Below are 17,154 nucleotides of genomic sequence, written 5' to 3' on the forward strand. Positions count from 1 at the left end.
ACATCAGTCTGTCAATGAAACATGTATTTTTTAAGTGTTCAAACCTGTTTTGCTGCAAAGTGTTTTTCATTTATGCCATTTCATGTGAGGAGAAGAGGTCACGAAGATACATTTTGGTATATGTTAGTATTATTGATGGTACTTTATTGTTGGATCAAAACTGTAATTAATGTCTAATAACTGCATTTGCACAGTATGTGCACAGGCCTTTATTGGTTGTTTTTTTTTGTTGTTTGTCATATTTCGCTCATATTGTGTGTATCTACTACTTTATACATTCTCAGTACACTGTGTGATTGTGTAGCTTGTAAGTATGAAATAAATACAGAATAGACATTTCAACGCAGTTTGAATGAACACGTTTAAATTCAACAACGCTGAAAGCCTTATAGCCATTTTAAAACCAATGTAGTAGCAGAGCTGCTGCAAGCGATTTATATGGCTGGAAAACCATTTATCCTTTCCTGAAACTTCACAGAAAGTAAACTGTGGCTGGTGTCCTAAGAAGTGTGTGTTCTGAATTTTACACGTAAAAATACGTCACAACAATCCCATGCTGCGGATGCATAAAGATTTGTGTTAAAATCGTGTTACTGTGTCACATGTACAGTAAGTGTGCGATATCGTAAGATCTAAACGCAATCTCCCTGTCCAATTACACGGAATCTTTTATCTGTTAGAATCAGTATTTAATAGTACATCTATGTAGAGCGGAAATCACGGTTAGCTTCATATGAGTATAAAAGAGGAGAAAAACACCCTCGACCACGCGCCGTTCACACCTTCAACACAAACATCCTACAACAGTCTCAAGCTCACGCAGATCAAAACATTTCTGTACGAAACAAAGCAGATGAAGCTGCTTATAATACTATTAATAGACAGGTGGAGCAAACTCCAGCTACCTTCACTGTAAACTTAAACATAAATACAAACACACAAATGCATGTCCATACACAAGTTTTACTCAATAAAGCTTATGCAACTATTTATTGCTCTGCAGTAAAACAAAAATAACAACATATGTATATAAACATTATATACATTATATAAACATTACTACAGTGTGAATCTGTGCTGACGCGTGAATAAATGTCCTCTGACAAGCCTCTGTAAAACTTCTCATTTTAGACTCAAACATACGTTTTTCCCCATGAACCAGTTTCCTTTTGCTGTCTCGTGGCGACAGATGCATACACAACATGATTCTCCTCTTTAAAGTTCTGTAAAAAAAAAAAAAAAAAAATTATATCACACAATATAAAATACTAATAAAATTATTAGATTGAAATGTTATTATATTGAAGTGTTTATCTGAAGCTTGTTTGAGATTGAATGTAAAATAAATATAAAATTTAATAACGGGCTTGTCTTATAAAGCTATTTAAGCTAACATGGAGCAGATTACAAATTTGGACTTTTTCCGAAAAGATCGAAATTTTACATTATGAATCAAGTGGTGGCAAAAATACTCATTTTTGTAAAAGTAAACATTTTCACAATATCAAAATTATAAAAACAATCAAATCTGACTTTAGATCAGCTTGTCGCTGAGGAGTACACACATCTTCTCTACCCTTAAAGTTGCATAGTACTATATTAAAGTAAATGTACCCTAAAGACAACTATATGATAACTATACGGCACTTAAACGATAATCGATCGTTTCAGCAATATGTTATCAATTAATTGCAAAACCGTTTTTTTTTGTTTTGTTTTTTCATGCATTGATGATGTTATAGCTTTTATAAATATCTGATACAATGCTGTTAAGTGTAATGTGTGTGATTTGATTATCATACAAAAATTATCTCCAGAATAAATGCAGAGAAATTTCCTTACCCGTTTGTGTATTTCTCTTTTGTTGAATGTTGTTTCAGCATAAGTTATTTCTTCTTTACAAGTTTGGTCTGCTTTATTAATAATAATAATGCAATAATTAAAAAAATACAGCATTTTTGTAAATGCCATTTATACATTTGACATTCCAACACGCATAAAAACCCTATAAAATACAATAATATATTAGAACAATATTCCTAACACAATTTATTTTTTAAAAATAGATATTAATTTGAACACCAGCAGAGCAGTGATGTAATATTATTTAATGTAATGTTTACAAAGTTCAGTTTTATGTGAGTAAATGTGAGATGATTAAGCAATATGCAAACGTGTTCTGAAACCCAGGAACTGAATACATTTTTTTGGTTTCTTCCATTAAAAAGAAACTAGAGTGCTTTAATAAATTATGAGATTAAATGATAATTGCATAAATTATTTAATTATATATTATTGTTATACTTGTTTAAAGGAGTAGGAAATACTTGCCTTTTTTGTCCGTTTTTCTACATTTCTTGAAGAAGCAGAAGATCCCGACTGCAGCGACAATCAACAGAGCTCCAACGACAACAGAGATCACTGCTACCAGAGATCCTGGAGGAGAAGAAGAGTTAAAGAGAGTCACTAATGTGAGTCAATGTGTAGTAAATCATCAGCTCTGCTGTACCTGAACACGTGTGACAGAGTTGACTGATGTTCAGATGTGTGGTCTGGTTTCTGATGGGGTTGTTGATCACACAGCTGTAGGTGTTTTTATCCTGATGTTCCACCTCCAGAGGTAGAGAGAGACTGATGCTGAGATCAGACACACTGATGCTGGACAATAAACTGTTTCCTTTGTACCAGGAGAGAGTCACATGACCCACGTTCACCACCGAACACAACAACGAACAAGATGACGATGATGATGAAGAGCAGTCTCTGTTGATGACAGGAACTGGCAGACGAGCTGGAAACCATCAGAGAATAGAGAAATATGTGAAAATCTAACCGATCCGTCGTTTTCAGTTCAGTGCATTGAGTAAATGTTTCTATTGTCTCAAAATATAAATAGTTGAACATTTCAATATGTAAACAATTAATTAAAAAAAATGTATAGAGCAGATCTCTACTCACCATAGACCGTAACATTGAACATTTTCGTGTACAGATTAGCTGTGAGTATCTGTAGTTTATAAAGTCCAGAGTCTGTGGTTCTGGTGTTCATGATGGTCAGAGATCCAGTCTGATGATCCAGCTTCAGTCTGTCTCTGAATCTCCCATCAAGAACATTATCGAACGTGGAGAAGTTTTGTTTCTTTCCTCTGATTTTAGCTATATTAGCCTTTTCCGATTCAAATGTCCAAGCTATGGTCTCATTATGTATCTGAGTAAGATCAGAGTTTAGAGAGACAGAATCTCCCTCCATCACGGACTGTATTTCATTTGTATCTGCCACAAACATGCCTGAAGAACATGAAGAGAGGCGGATTAAGGCTCCTATTTTGCAAAGCCAGAAAATCAACTGTGTATTAAAACGTTGATTTACAAAAAAAAAACAAAAAAGGGAAAAACTACACTGCTTTTTATTGTATTTTTGGAATTTAACTGCCCTTTTAAAGTAGTTTACCTGTAAATGTGTTTTACAGAATGATGCTGTTACACCGCAGTTATATTTTACGGTATGATACCCTTACTGCAACAAGTTTTGTTCTAATTTGTTTTACACTTTATTATACAAACTTTATTACACTCTTTATTTTGAATAATTTACTAAGCTTATATATATATATATATATATATATATATATATATATATATATGTGTGTGTATGTATATATGTAAAGTACAGCAAATTCACACATACAGTAAATTACTGTAAATATAAATTACCCATAACACAGTTCATATTACAGTAGTTGTAATGGTATTTTAATGGGCTTTTTTACAGTGTATAAAGAGCACTTTACATTTTTTTTGATTGTTATTTTCAATAAATTTCAATCTTTGCAGATTCTTTACAGTGAAGATAATGTAGTAGACTATTTTTATTTAATATAAACTATTTTGAAGAATGTGTTGCACTCAAAATTGCTAAATAAATAAAGCCATGTCTAACCAAGTGATTTTTAAAATTTGAAGTTGACGTCACAAAAATTGTGGTTCTTCTGAGATTTAGTTTGTTCACTTTACCAAAAATAACCCCTGGTTTACTCCCAAACTTTACATTTTTGTAATGCATATTTCTGCCACAAATCAATCAATTTCTGTCACAGTATCACTTCTATTACAAAACAGTCACCAAATATGGAACCTTGACTATCAGACCCTGGTCATAATAGAAAACCTAGAGCTTTTCATTTAAAATTTCAATTTCTACACCGAGACCCGGGGCCTCATTTATAGGATTTTAAGGCATGTAACGAGCGACATGAGTCAAGATTTCATGCGAGAGTACATACCCCAAAGTAGTAGAAAATTATGTAATTTGAATTGTAGCACCAGCTTTAAAACTCTCAAATTAAAGGAAATGAAAGCATAAAAATGTTTTTTTTTAAAACTTACCGATCAGACTCCAGCAGCACAAACAGAACAAAAAAAGCATGTCACGGCATTGAAAGGTCTGAACTAATGAGGCTGTTTATCTTGGACACTCCTATTGTTGACACAAACACTCTGAACGTCTATATAAATATGTAGATATATATCTATAAAACATGAACCATTTAAAAAGCATAATAGTAACAGATATATGAAGAGTTTGTTTGTTCCAATTAATATCAATTCGGTCGCAGTTGGGTTGTTTTGATAATACCCACAATTAATTAAAATGTAAAAAACATGATTTTTGAAAATGCATAAAAAACCGAGTTACTGTTTTTGAAGATAAACTCTTCATATGCCGTTGATACAATTGCTAGATGCCTCACAGTACCGGCTTTACTGAAGTTCAGCTCGAGTCAAACCGAAACCTGCTGCGGGTTTGGCTTTTATCAGAAATGTTGTTTGATCTGTAGGGTAAACTAGTTTGGTAGGTAGACTGGAATTTAGAGCATGTGCGTTTGCTTGGTTTGTGAAACAAGGGCTTCTTCCTGCTTCTACTAGAAATTACTGTTGATATGAGAAATATGAGAAACTAGTTGGAAAAAAAGTAGGGCTACAGCTAATGCAAGGCAGAAACAATGAACTATGTAGATGAAGATGATGTAGATCTTCTATGCAGAAAAACACACGACTAAATATGGAACGAAGCAGTGACTTTAAAAGGGGTATTAAATTCATGTCAAGATTTATTGTTATTATTATTGTAATTTAGTTGCTTTGCACACGTGTTTCTCCACACCCACAGGTGGAAATGTGAAATAAAATAAAATACATTATGAGATTGTAGATATGTAGATAATTCTGTTGTTGTTTCTACTGGTTTCAACCAGTTGCTCGTCTTGTTTTTGTCGTTGCTCTTTTTTGTCTTCAGTACATTTAAAGAGTTTTAAAAAGCTGTTCATAGCGGTAGGACCGGAAAAGCACTTTATATACAAACGACACACACATGCAGCGAATACACACTGCCGCCTACAAACTGTCTGTCCACCCAGCAGATCAAACCACAATTCTATAGAAAGCCATTTTCATCTTTGACTCAGAAACTGAATCTCAGTAACATTGGTAGTCTGAAGTTGAAGATGGTTTTATACGTGCACTTTGGTTTTTCCATTCACTAAACTTGACTATAAATGTAGAGTTACGCTTTGCAACCCCATTTGCAAAGCGTTGGGACGTGTTAAAGTGCGCACAAAATCATTAATCTGATTTTTAAATTCTACTGCTGATAAAAATGGAATATGTTGTTCACAAACACTTTCCTTTTTAATTTTAATTAAGGATGTCATTTTTGTTCGCCTGAAACCGCAAGAGAGACAGATCTGGGGCCTCATTTAGAAAATGTGCAGAAATCATCTTAAATTTGATCTTACGATCATTTCTCTGATATGCATGCGTGCGATTCATAGAATGAACGTATGAACAGAAATTAAACGTACGTGTCTCTTCCAGATGTGAAATCTATAAATCGCAAATGATCTGTGATTGTATTCAACACTGCAGCATTTTTTTTTTTTTGTATTTTTAATGCCATCTGAGGACTTCAGGAAACTCTCTGGAAATTTGACACCAGGTGATGAGTCATGACCCATTTTTGCTCGCAAAGACTGCTTTGCTCTATTTAGATGCAATCGCTAGAACTCCATCTGTTACCAGTTCCTCTTAAGGTGGACCGCTTCAAAAGAGTTTCATTTTGATATTCTATAACTTTTTCACTTCTGTTTTGCCTCTGCCCCAACTTGGAGTGTGTTGCTGCTCTCCAAATCCAATTGTTTATAGACTTAGCTAATAAATCAGTAACACCAGACATTAAAATGATAAATTCATGTTTCAATATTACTCCATTAATTGATACCGTAAATATATGTCCAGGCAATCTGTAAGCATTGAAAAATTCCATATCTTTTTACCAGTAGAAGTTAATAGAAGACACAAGTATTTTCTTTATTTGTATTAAATGAATGGCAATACGACAGTAAAATATAAGTACATACATCCCAACGCTCTAAACACTGGTGTTACTGAGATGCATGAAGACGATGACATACTATGGAAATATGGGGCTGAAAAGTCTCAAATAGCCAAAATGAATAAAAAGATATAATATGATGGTCCTGATGAGAGATTCAGAGACCGACTGAAGCTGGACGATCATACTGGATCTCTGACCATCACAAATATCACAACTCAACACAATGGAGAGTATCAGCTAGACACAGTTGGAGCGAAAAAAGCAACAAACGCATTCTGAGTTTCAGTCAGCAGTGAGTATAGAGCAGGGATAAGCAGTGATAGTTCTAGGATGCTGTGTGTTCCTGGGTAATATATTTTACTGACCCTGTAACAAACTTTTAATTCAAATATGTAGTTTATCTCTACACCTGAACCTAACCTTACACATGAGTAATGCCTAAAATCAGATTTAATGATATATAAGTGTCACTGCTGTACAAGCACCAAACATTGATTGTAAGCCTAAACTGCAGAAAAAACGGTTCTCCAAACCTGATTGGTTAATCACAATGTTGTTCCAGGGTCAGCAAAGACGTTAAACTAAGAACAATTCAAACACGGCAAAATCAGGTTCTGCGTTACTTAATGCTTTTAAATTTGGGTCAAATTGAATATAATGACACTGAAAGTAACTCTTTATTTGCCTTACTTGCAGATATTGTTAATAGTATATCTTGTGTTAAATGCATATTTTACAGAAAGTTAAAGAGGATGATTGTGTGGGTCATGCACCAACTGTAATAAAATGATGATCAAACGCTAATGTTTTTTTTAAAGACCCAGAATGTGTGATCATTTTCACTATAAATCTCCTGCAACGACCTCAGACTCAGTTTTGAGATTGTGAAAATCATCACACGTAGCTTCAGGAAATCAAAGAAGGGTCCTCATAAAGGGGTTTAAAGGCATGACAATTAACAAAGAATTAATAAAATGGTCTCCTATAACTTCAAAAGACTATGCTTTGTATTAAAAGGACTATTGTGAAGCTCGTTCATCCCATTGGGGCATTATTATTTTTGTATTCTTAAAGTTAAAAGTGTAAAACGAAGATACAAACTACCCATCAAAAGGAAATAAGACCCCACTATGGTATTGATTATTTACATCTCTACAGAAAAGTGGTTTGATCTGCTGACAGACAGGCTGCCTGTGCATGAGAATGTGCCTGCTGCTGGACGTCTGCGTTTGATGTCTGTTCATGCGTGTTTCTGAGGTGTGAAAACCATCCGTCTTTGTGGCTGAACGTTTGTTATTTTTCCATTCTTGCTCACATGAAACCACTGACTTTTGCTCTAAAGAGAAACCGTTTTAACAAGTAATACCGGACTCTTTTTTTGGGTGCTGTTTGATTTGGTTCTTTTTTTGTATTGCTATAAAATGAAATATATTACACTTATGAATCATGATCTCCTACTCGTAGTCATTCAGTTCAGCTTTGCTAGAACTGTCAGAAGCTATTAAGCAGAGAGTCAAGCCATATGCAAACAACACTATAGCACCATTTAACAACATAATCGGGAATCACTTCTACTACATAAGTAGTTAGCACTGTTGTCTCACAACAAGAAGGTCCCTGGCTCAAGACTGGTCTGGAACAGGAAGCCTTTCCGGGTGGAATTTGTATGTTCTCCCTGTGTCTGATTACACTGGGTTTACACTGGTTGCTCCAGTGAGATGCACATTAGATTTTACATTTTCACAGGACGTGTGTGGGAAGAAACTTGTGTAAATAACTAAATAACACATTGTTAAAAACAATTAACTTATTTGAGTAAAGGTTAATAGTCAAATCCTATTTATTTATACTCTGCGTTGAAACCTGGTGATCTCAGAGGTTAAGATGGAAGTGGAGACCTTTAAGATCACAACAGTGAGTCAGCAATGTCAGGGCAATTAGACCTGAGAAGCACTTGTAGGTATGCCTATGCTATAGTTTGGTGTAGTTTTCTTGCAAAGCACCACTGATGCACCGTTCAACAAATAGACCCCAATTCAGAGCAAAGGCCAGCCTCATAATGGGGAAAAGAGGAAAGCCAGAGAGGTCTACAGCATCCCGTCCAGAAGCCAGATGATCAGGGTCCATAGATCGGCTGTGGGTCCTTCTTTAGGGGAGCCCTCAAAGAAGTGGCTGTCGTCAGAAGCATGAGGTCTGCAAACCAGGTTTTAGTTTGACAGTGCTAACCAGGCTGCCAGGCTCTGAACAAATGGTATCAACAGAACGATAGCTGATGTACCCACAGTAGGGCAGCTGTGGGACAAAAGGTGAGTCAACTCGGGAATGGCACCGTGCTGAAGTAGAAGGTGACTCCTTGAAGCGGCACTTACCGGTCCTCCCGATTCTGCGGTAGATTCACTGGAGTGCAGGGAAATTGTATGTCCTGCAACTCCACAGTGAGAGGTGAATTCATGCCCTGATTCAAAGTGTGAGGAAGCATGGCATCGCTCACAATTTGAACTGAGAGCAATAGACCCAAAGGTAAAAGAAATTGCTTTTTTTTTGGTAAAGTGTCTGTGACAGCAGTGAGAAGTGCGGGGTAGAGCAGGTGTAGAGGGGGATGCCCTCGGGGATGAACAGACAAAGACCCTAAAGACTTGTTGTTAAACTAATCACACGGAGGAAGGTGCTTAATAGCTTCTGTCTGCTTAAGGACTGCTGAGAACTGCTGGGCCTGGGCGGTGGGTGCGACGAGAAAGCGAACTTTGGATATAGGTCGGACAGACCGTTATTCTCAGATAACCCTTGTCCCTAACCAACACAACAGAGGAGCCTTTACCACATGCTGAACTGGGCTAGAGCCTGAGGGAAGCCTTGCAACCTCAGTGTAGCCATAGATATACAGGTTTAATTAAATGATACAATTAATTAAATAAAACAATTAAAAAAAATCTTTTTCAGAATAAGCAGAATAAGTGAATGCAGTGTAAAACACAATTGTTTTTCTGTTGTTTTACTGTCTCTCTGTCAAAGGCGGTTTCGCCTCATGTTTAAAGTTCAAAGCTCTTCATCGTAGCAGGACAGGAAGAAACTACACTTACAAACTAAACACACACGCTTTAAATAACCAGACTCGCACGCAAGATGTTTGTCCACCCGGAAACCACATTTCTGTAAAAGTTTCTGTTTAGATCAGTTCTGCTTTCACTACAGCTGTGTGCTCAACAGTCCCATCAGAAACCAGACCACACATACGGATATAAGCGAACTCTGTCACACATGTGCAGGTAGCGCTGAAACGTGTGGTTAGTTACTTACCTGATCTTTGTTGTAGAGCTGTTACTGGATCTCTCCCCCAGACTCTCATTCTCCAGGATAGTCCTGTTCTCTGCTGCTGGATCTTTGTTGAATTAAATAGTGCATTTGAATTAAAATTATATATAGGAACAAAAGCTCTGTTTATAATGCAGGAGGAAGACAGAAGAGATTCAGCAAACAAAACGAAAATAAGAGCCCTCATGACTCATGCAAGAAGATGTTGCAGTTAGCTAATCTGATTGAAGCTTGCTGATTGAAGTGTTGTGTTCAATGCGAAGCTTCCAGTCTGTGAACAGACATGTGAATGACAGCATGACTGTTTTAATAATTAGTAGGAAGCAGATCAAAAGTATAGTTTAAACATGTCTTAACATAATACATGATTGTGTTTCTATTGTTTTTCTGTCTCTCCTCATGTTTAAAGGTCAAAGCTCTTCATAGTATCAGGAAGAAACTTTACACTAAACGCACATGCTTTAAATAACCATACTTGCAAGATATTTGTCCATTTAGTGATTGATCTGTTTGCTCCGCAGTGTACTGTGAATTATAATACACAGTATTTTCATTTCATTTCATTTTTTCTCTACTATGGAAGTTACCAAGGACTAGCATCTGTTTAGTTACCCAGATTCTTCAAAGTATCTTCTTATAACTTGTTTAAAACAACCTGGGTAAATTATAATAGAATTTTCCTTTTTTGGGGGAAACCATGCATTTAAAGTAACAGACATTTTGTCTGTTATCATGTTTGCCCTGTAGTTTCTCCTTCCGGGTCTGTAAGGGGGCACTGGTGAGTTGTAGGTATCCAGGTATTTAACTCTGTATAGACAGAGAGGAAGAGCATCTGCTGAAGTAGGATTGTCCTGCCTTGCCTCACTTTTGGTTTCATGGGAAACTTCTGTTTATAGCCCAGTACAAAGGCTTCAGTGCATGTGCCTACTGTTTAGAGGGTAAGCATTAATACCACATGTTAAAGCCTGCTCAAAGGAGAAACATGGGGCCTTCAGTGTGGTTACCCATACTGGATGAAGCCCTTGTTGTATATAAAAGTATGTGAATTCCCACTTAAGGTGTTTCACAAGGAACATGTATATATGAGGATTGTTTCTTCAAGCCTGTGCATCTGTTTTTTTGTTTGTTTTTTTGGACTCGTTGCCAGCTCACCAGTTTTGGACTATCATTACATGGACTTTGGACATTTCTCATCTACATCAAAATCTCTCAGATAAGACTCAATCTTTCTTTACCTCATGTGACTATGCTCTGTGATGGTGTCTGTCACAGAACTATAAGACATCCCATCTGGTACCTGGTACAAAAATGTTGACCTAGGAACAGACCAGAAAATCAGGTTCTGCTTTTATACTTGGTGAAAACACGCTTACCGTGAAACTGCAGTGATGCAACTCTGATGTCTGCTCCCGAAAGATCTATGGTTTAAATAGTAAATGGTGCCATCTAGGGGGCCATCTACAGAACAGCAACTTTAATTTAATTTGAAAACTTTAATATTACATAATATTACATAAAATGTCATTTGAAAATTGTGTGGTCTGATGTACAAGTGATGGACAATATGTAAAATAAACAGTGTATGATTATAATATTAAGTCACATCTCTGAAAGCCAGTCAATATCTAGACCTCCATTCACCTCACGCATCTCCTTTGCATAGAGTTGATCAGGTTGTTGATTGTGGCCTGTATGTTGATTCACTCCATTTTAACAGCTATGGAAAGTTTCTGGAGACAGCAAAAAACATGAGCACCATTTAATATCCTCTAGGTGGATTGTTTTGATACCAGTCTGTAGAGTGACTGTATCTCCCTCCTTCATGGTCAGGATCCCTACTGACCCCGACCTCAAGGTGGCGTTCGCTTACTGACTTCAGGCTTCTAGAGGGTAAGTGGACTCGAGCTTGAGTAACAGCAAGAGAGTGCAGAGCAAGCATGAACTTGATGCAAACCACAACCAGTAGCCAATAGAGAGATAAAGAGAAGTGCGAAGTGGGCTTCCTTGCGCTCACTGAAAGTTCTGAACATCTCTATGAATGGCCTGGCTTGTTGAGCTTCAACAAAAATGCCATGTGAAATTTTTTTAAAGGAATACTCCACTCTTTTGGAAATAGACTCATTCTCCAACTCCCTCAGAGTTAATAAGTTAAGTTTTACCATTTTTCTGCCACGGATTCTGCTATGAGAAGAAAAATGGCTCCATACCAGAATGCTTCCACCTCCAAACTTCAGTGTTGGTACAGTACTTTTACCATCGTTCTTCCCTGGCTAGACAAAACCAGCAGTTTACCTCTAGGCTGCAACAAAATCAGATTGTTCAGAGGACTCATCTGGTCCCTGTGGTCTTGTCCCGAAGACTATTGAGGTCATTTGGTCTTAACTGGGGAAATGTCTCTGGGGTTCATAGTTATCCTGATCTCAGTTGACATTCAGGGTTTTAGAGGTCACCTATCTGTGTTGTTCCACCGTCTGGGCTGGACATAGACTGAATTCAGGTGGCTGCAGTGACCCTTTAATCTGGATAGTCTGGATCTGGGCAGCTCCAGTGACCTCGGAATAAGAATGAAAGAGGCTAATATTAGCGTAGATGCCATCTCTTTTACAAAGTACATCAAGTGTTATGAGATGTGTCCACAGTTTGAAGGCATTCTGCTGATACTGGTTCAAAAGTAGCCACCTCCATCGCACACAAATTTGCTGAATTGGGTCCGTCTTGTTCTTGTCAAAAGTCATTTGGAAGGATTAACTTAGTTGGAACCAGATATCACAGTTGACAGTTTTTTTAGTATTTTTACTAAAAAAAGAAACACTATTTAAAAATGATGCAATTAAGCAAGCCTGTTAAATAAAAATGTATATTTGTGATAGTTTTTTTTTTCTGCGGTAAAGATGTAACTTTTCATAGTTACTGTCACAGGATACATTTACGTAATAATTTACGTCTAATTCATGTAATTTTAGTTTTCCCCAATTTCAGAAATACAGGAGAAAACTTTAAAAAACATAACAGGAAAAATCTGAAAATTACAGATTTTAGTTTTCAAATAAAACTGAAGGACTGGAATAGCTAGATCAGGTGTGTTTAATTAGGTTTAAATCTCATCTTAAGAAAGAAATTGACACACCTGATTTAAGAAGTAAAAATTTTAACCAATCAGAGTTAATATTATATTACAGTATACACACACAATGATTGCTATAACTGTGTCATTTATTTTGTTACTTACGACAAACTCATAAATTAGTTTACAGACATTTAATACAGACAGGTGTTCAGTATAAGCAGTTTCCATCAACGATATCAATAACAACAGCATTAGACTCAATGTGATTAGAGGATGAGTTATTGGTAGTGTTCTTCACTCGAGCATCAGTGTGATTAGAAGAGCTTTCTTCAGCATCATCCATCAGTGGACTGTCGCTCTGATTCGGCGACAAATCAACATCCTTCCCCTTCACACTAACACCATTCGACTGCAAGAAAACAGATTCACAGATGGTTATGAACAGGAGTAGTGATTTTAAATCCATCTCGTTAATTCATCTGTATGTGTAATACCAGTTCACAGTGTACAAAAGGTTGTGATTTTTCTTTATTTTTTTGTTAAATGACGAACAGCAGAAAGTATAACGAAGGACTTTAAGTAAGCACCTTGTATTACTAGGAAGATACAGACAGACTGGATATTAAATTACCCAGATTGGGGCACAAAAATGATCAGTATTGGTGTAAACCGAATCGTTTCCTATTAATAAAGTAATATTTACCTTTCTCACTAGACACTCAAACACACAAACAGTTGCACCAATAAGAAGCAGGACAGCAGCAGCACATATTCCTGTTATTTCACCTGCAGACAGGCCTGAAACTGAAAGAGTAAATAAGTTAATATTTGAAAATAAATTATAATCCATTTTACTTCAGTATCTTTTCTGCATTATGATATTGCTTGAAGTGGTGAAATATTTCTTCCACAGCTTTGCAAACCTACTTTATACACGGGTCAAAGCTCACTTGCGAACACAATAAAATAACGTAATATGAACTATTTTAAGATTGATAAAGGGATACTCACCAGTGACAGTAACACTGAAACTCGTCGTGATGCTGAATCTGCTGTTGCTGATCTGTAGTGTATATTCTCCAGAGTCTGTGGTTCTGATGTTCATGATGGTCAGAGATCCAGTCTGATGATCCAGCTTCAGTCTGTCTCTGAATCTCTCAGTGCCGTTATTACACTGAGCATCTGTACAAATCATTCTGGGTTCTTCATTGATTTCAGCGCCAATGTCATTAAAATACCAAACCATCACATCATTTGGGTTTTTCGTTACAGCAGGATCTAAAGTGACTGATTCTCCCTCCATCAATGACTTTCTCCTCATTTCATCTCGTGCAGCAGCAGAAACGCCTGAAACACAAACCAACAGCTGCTGAAGGATCTTCATACAAAAACATAAAATAAACTCTAGATCTGATAGAGATTAGTTACAGTACGCTCTTTTAGTTAAGCAACATGTATTTGTATCCGTTTTGCAAATATTTTATAAAACTCTTTATTTTCCATAAATTTCTCATTCAAACAGAAAGGATAACACTGTGTCATCTACACCTGTGTTATTAATTAAATGAATGAATTGACTCACCACGAACGGTAACATTGAAGGTCTTTTTTCGGTGCTGTATCTTGTGCTGAATATCTTTAATTCATAAAGTCCAGAGTCTGTGGTTCTGGTCTCTCTGATTGTAAGAGTTCCATTTTTATTGTCCAGCTCTAGTCTCTCTCTGAATCTCTCAGTACCACCATTACACTGAACATCTGTGCAGATAAAACTGAGATCTCCAGCAATCTGAGCTATTCTAGTGTCTTTATAATACCACTTTATGTCTTCTTGTTGCTTTGTTTGGACATTAGTGTGTAGAGCGACTGAATCTCCATCCATCACAAAAGCCGACAGTCCATCAGTACCGCCCCCGAAAACACCTGGAGAAGAAATAAAATTGTTCAGCAGGAAAGTAGTATAGGGAAATCTTTAAAACAGTACTGATATGTGCGACAAACTGTTGTTACATGACTTGGTTAAGCGTTTTTTTCTTTTGTGTCTTTAGGAAATATCTCACATTTACTTTAATTACTTGGAAACTTCTGCTCAAGCTTTGAATAAACAGACGTTTCGTTCATTCATTAGGTAGAACTTGCTTCACCAACAATACTGAATGGAGATCAGAACAAAATGTCCTACCGTGTGCGAGAACAAACAAGAGCACTGAAATAAAAATAGATCGACGCTTCATTTTTATTAATTTATTTCAATAAACATATTATTAAAATAAATATGCGTTTTCGGATTTCAAACTTCGCGCTCGCGACTTCCTTTTCCGAGCCCGCCTCGCTTTTTTCTTCGTTGAATCACGCGACCGCTTTAGTCCGCCATCTACTGGGATGGAATAGTTCAATAGTTTTTACAGAATCTAATAAATGACATTCATATAGGCTACCTGTAAAAACAATTTGTAAAAAATATGTAACATTTATTAGTGTTAAACCTGAAAAAAAGTGCTTTTAATTTAATGTTTTGGTTTTTTTAGCATTTATTTTTATTTAATTCAGAATTATTATTCTTAAAAAAAAGTTCAAAAGTGTTGAAACGTTTAGTTAGAGTAAAATGAAGAATAAAATGGAGTTTGTAGAATTCAAGATGTATCTGTAAGGACCATCACTTAAAACTAGCCTTATTGCATGCTAAAACTTTTTACATTTCTAGTGTTGTGGAGTGTACATTTAAAGTATTTTGATGTTACATTCACAATAAGTTTGCTGCAGGGGTTGAGCGCTGTTAAAAGAAAAGCACCGTAGTGAGTTTTTTTTAATGGATCTCACAATACACGATAAGCATGATAAACCTGAGAAAGAGAGATACATTAAGCAACATGCAATTATATGATCTGAGAATCCTGGATGCAAGCAGCAGAGACGACATGTTTCAAGAAGAGAACTGAAGGAAATACGAGAACATCTACGAAAACATCTACGTGCAGGCACTGTTCGTCATCTCAACAAATATAAATCAATGAAAGTCCTTCAACCATCAATGCTTTTTTGCACAGTCAGTCGTAAATTGAGTTTTTGACAAAGATGGTTGACCCAAGAGCTCACTGGATATGTTAAATGCAAAAACTGGAAAGTACATTGGCAACATAATAGCAGTCTGTGCCATTGTTTCCAATTCATACAATGTCTTTCTGTTATATGATAGTTATGTTGGTATAACTATTATATAAGGTCAAAACATTTACGGATTCTCAAGAAAGGGGGTTACAGATTACTCTAATATATCCCAGTGTAAACAGAAAGATGGAGAAGATGTACATGAATACAGAGCATTTTTTTAGTTTTTAGGGTTAACAGTGGGGTTCAGTATAGTGCTGATGAGACTAGTGCATACAAACAGCAATTAAAACAAGCACTCCTTTTAGGATTCAATCCCCAGCTGGCAGATTACATCAAAAAATATAATATAAACTGGTCCACCAACTCAGTAAATAGCATAATGAATTATGCCAGACATGGACAGGGATTGTTGAAAAAGAAAAAAGGAAAAGCAGACAGGGCCCATACTTTCGCTGCACTCACTGCCCTCTCCCAAAGCATGACCTTGCTTGGTGCAGACACAATACAGACTTGAAGGCAAACTGTGCCTTCCACGAAGTTTGTACAAAACAGCAGTAATGTTGACACATGAGAAGAACATGTGTCAACAGGAGGGATGGTGCATAGGGTAGAACAGTACTTTTATGCACCAGGTTTTAATAGCTACTCAATTTTTTTGTAAATCTTGTTTAATCTGCTGTAAACATAACTCACAGGGCAACTGCAGGCGTAAGAGAGGTCAATTTCCAAAGCCAGACTACCCTTTTCAGTTTATCCACATGGATTTTATTGAACTGACACCTTGCCAACAGTACAAATACTGTATGGTAGACCGTTCATTTTGCTGCTGTGTGATGATGTGTGTGAGAAACCACAAGAGCAGCATACACTAGCAGAATGTATGAACAAAATGTTGAAATTTAAAAAATGTAAAGATGTTGTGGGAGCAAATGATCTGCCAGATATACCTCTGTCCCCACAGGCCTCAAGAGTGAAACCAGGCAACAGCATCCTGATCAAAGTTATCCTGACCACACCCACTGCAGTTAAGATCGCTGAGAGATCTACGTGGATCCATCAAAGCCATTGCAAACTGCTAACACTTGGGAGGACGCTGAGTAAGGGTGGAAGTCGGCCAGTATCAAAACCTTTGGCTGCTGAAGAAATCAACTAATCCCTTACTCCCAGCTATAGCGCCCCCAATGGGAGCACGTGAGGGCTGGAGAGTTGCTCTAAACCTGACTGCAGCAGTGATGGTCACACTGGTGGCCATATGAGAGACGATTAAAGGGGA

At 36.7% G+C, this 17,154-nt stretch overlaps 1 protein-coding gene across 6 annotated transcripts; it reads right to left on the reverse strand.

Moving 5' to 3' along the window:
- Positions 1–943: 943 nt before the first annotated feature.
- On the reverse strand, positions 944–9,920 carry LOC122327408 (SLAM family member 5-like). Of its 6 annotated transcripts, none has more exons than XM_043222758.1 (7): positions 4,697–4,895; positions 4,387–4,477; positions 2,959–3,288; positions 2,510–2,791; positions 2,332–2,436; positions 1,843–1,913; positions 944–1,223 (listed from the first exon to the last, which is right to left on the reverse strand). In XM_043222758.1, exons 2-7 carry the CDS (start codon positions 4,424–4,426, stop codon positions 1,134–1,136), a joined length of 918 nt encoding a protein of 305 aa, XP_043078693.1. In that variant the 5' UTR covers positions 4,427–4,477; positions 4,697–4,895; the 3' UTR covers positions 944–1,133. The 6 variants fall into 6 exon arrangements, with proteins under 6 accessions (XP_043078693.1, XP_043078692.1, XP_043078690.1 ...); XM_043222757.1 differs by having other exon boundaries at positions 4,757–4,804; XM_043222755.1 differs by lacking the exons at positions 4,387–4,477; positions 4,697–4,895 and adding an exon at positions 9,692–9,920 and having other exon boundaries at positions 1,843–2,005.
- Between the last annotated feature and the right edge of the window lie 7,234 nt (positions 9,921–17,154).

Source organism: Puntigrus tetrazona, chromosome 22, assembly GCF_018831695.1.
Source record: "Puntigrus tetrazona isolate hp1 chromosome 22, ASM1883169v1, whole genome shotgun sequence".
NCBI classification, from domain to species: Eukaryota; Metazoa; Chordata; class Actinopteri; order Cypriniformes; family Cyprinidae; genus Puntigrus; species Puntigrus tetrazona.

Bases quoted from the DNA above. Each gene is read 5' to 3' on its own strand.
- LOC122327408 (XM_043222753.1), bottom strand. From the start codon at position 9,893: ATGAGGGCTCTTATTTTCGTTTTGTTTGCTGAATCTCTTCTGTCTTCC. The intron at 3,289-9,691 runs GTAAGTAACTAA...CATGTTCTTCAG, and splicing joins AGCTCTACAACAAAGATCAG to GCATGTTTGTGGCAGATACA. The intron at 1,914-2,331 runs GCAAGTATTTCC...TTATTAATAAAG, and splicing joins TAGAAAAACGGACAAAAAAG to CAGACCAAACTTGTAAAGAA.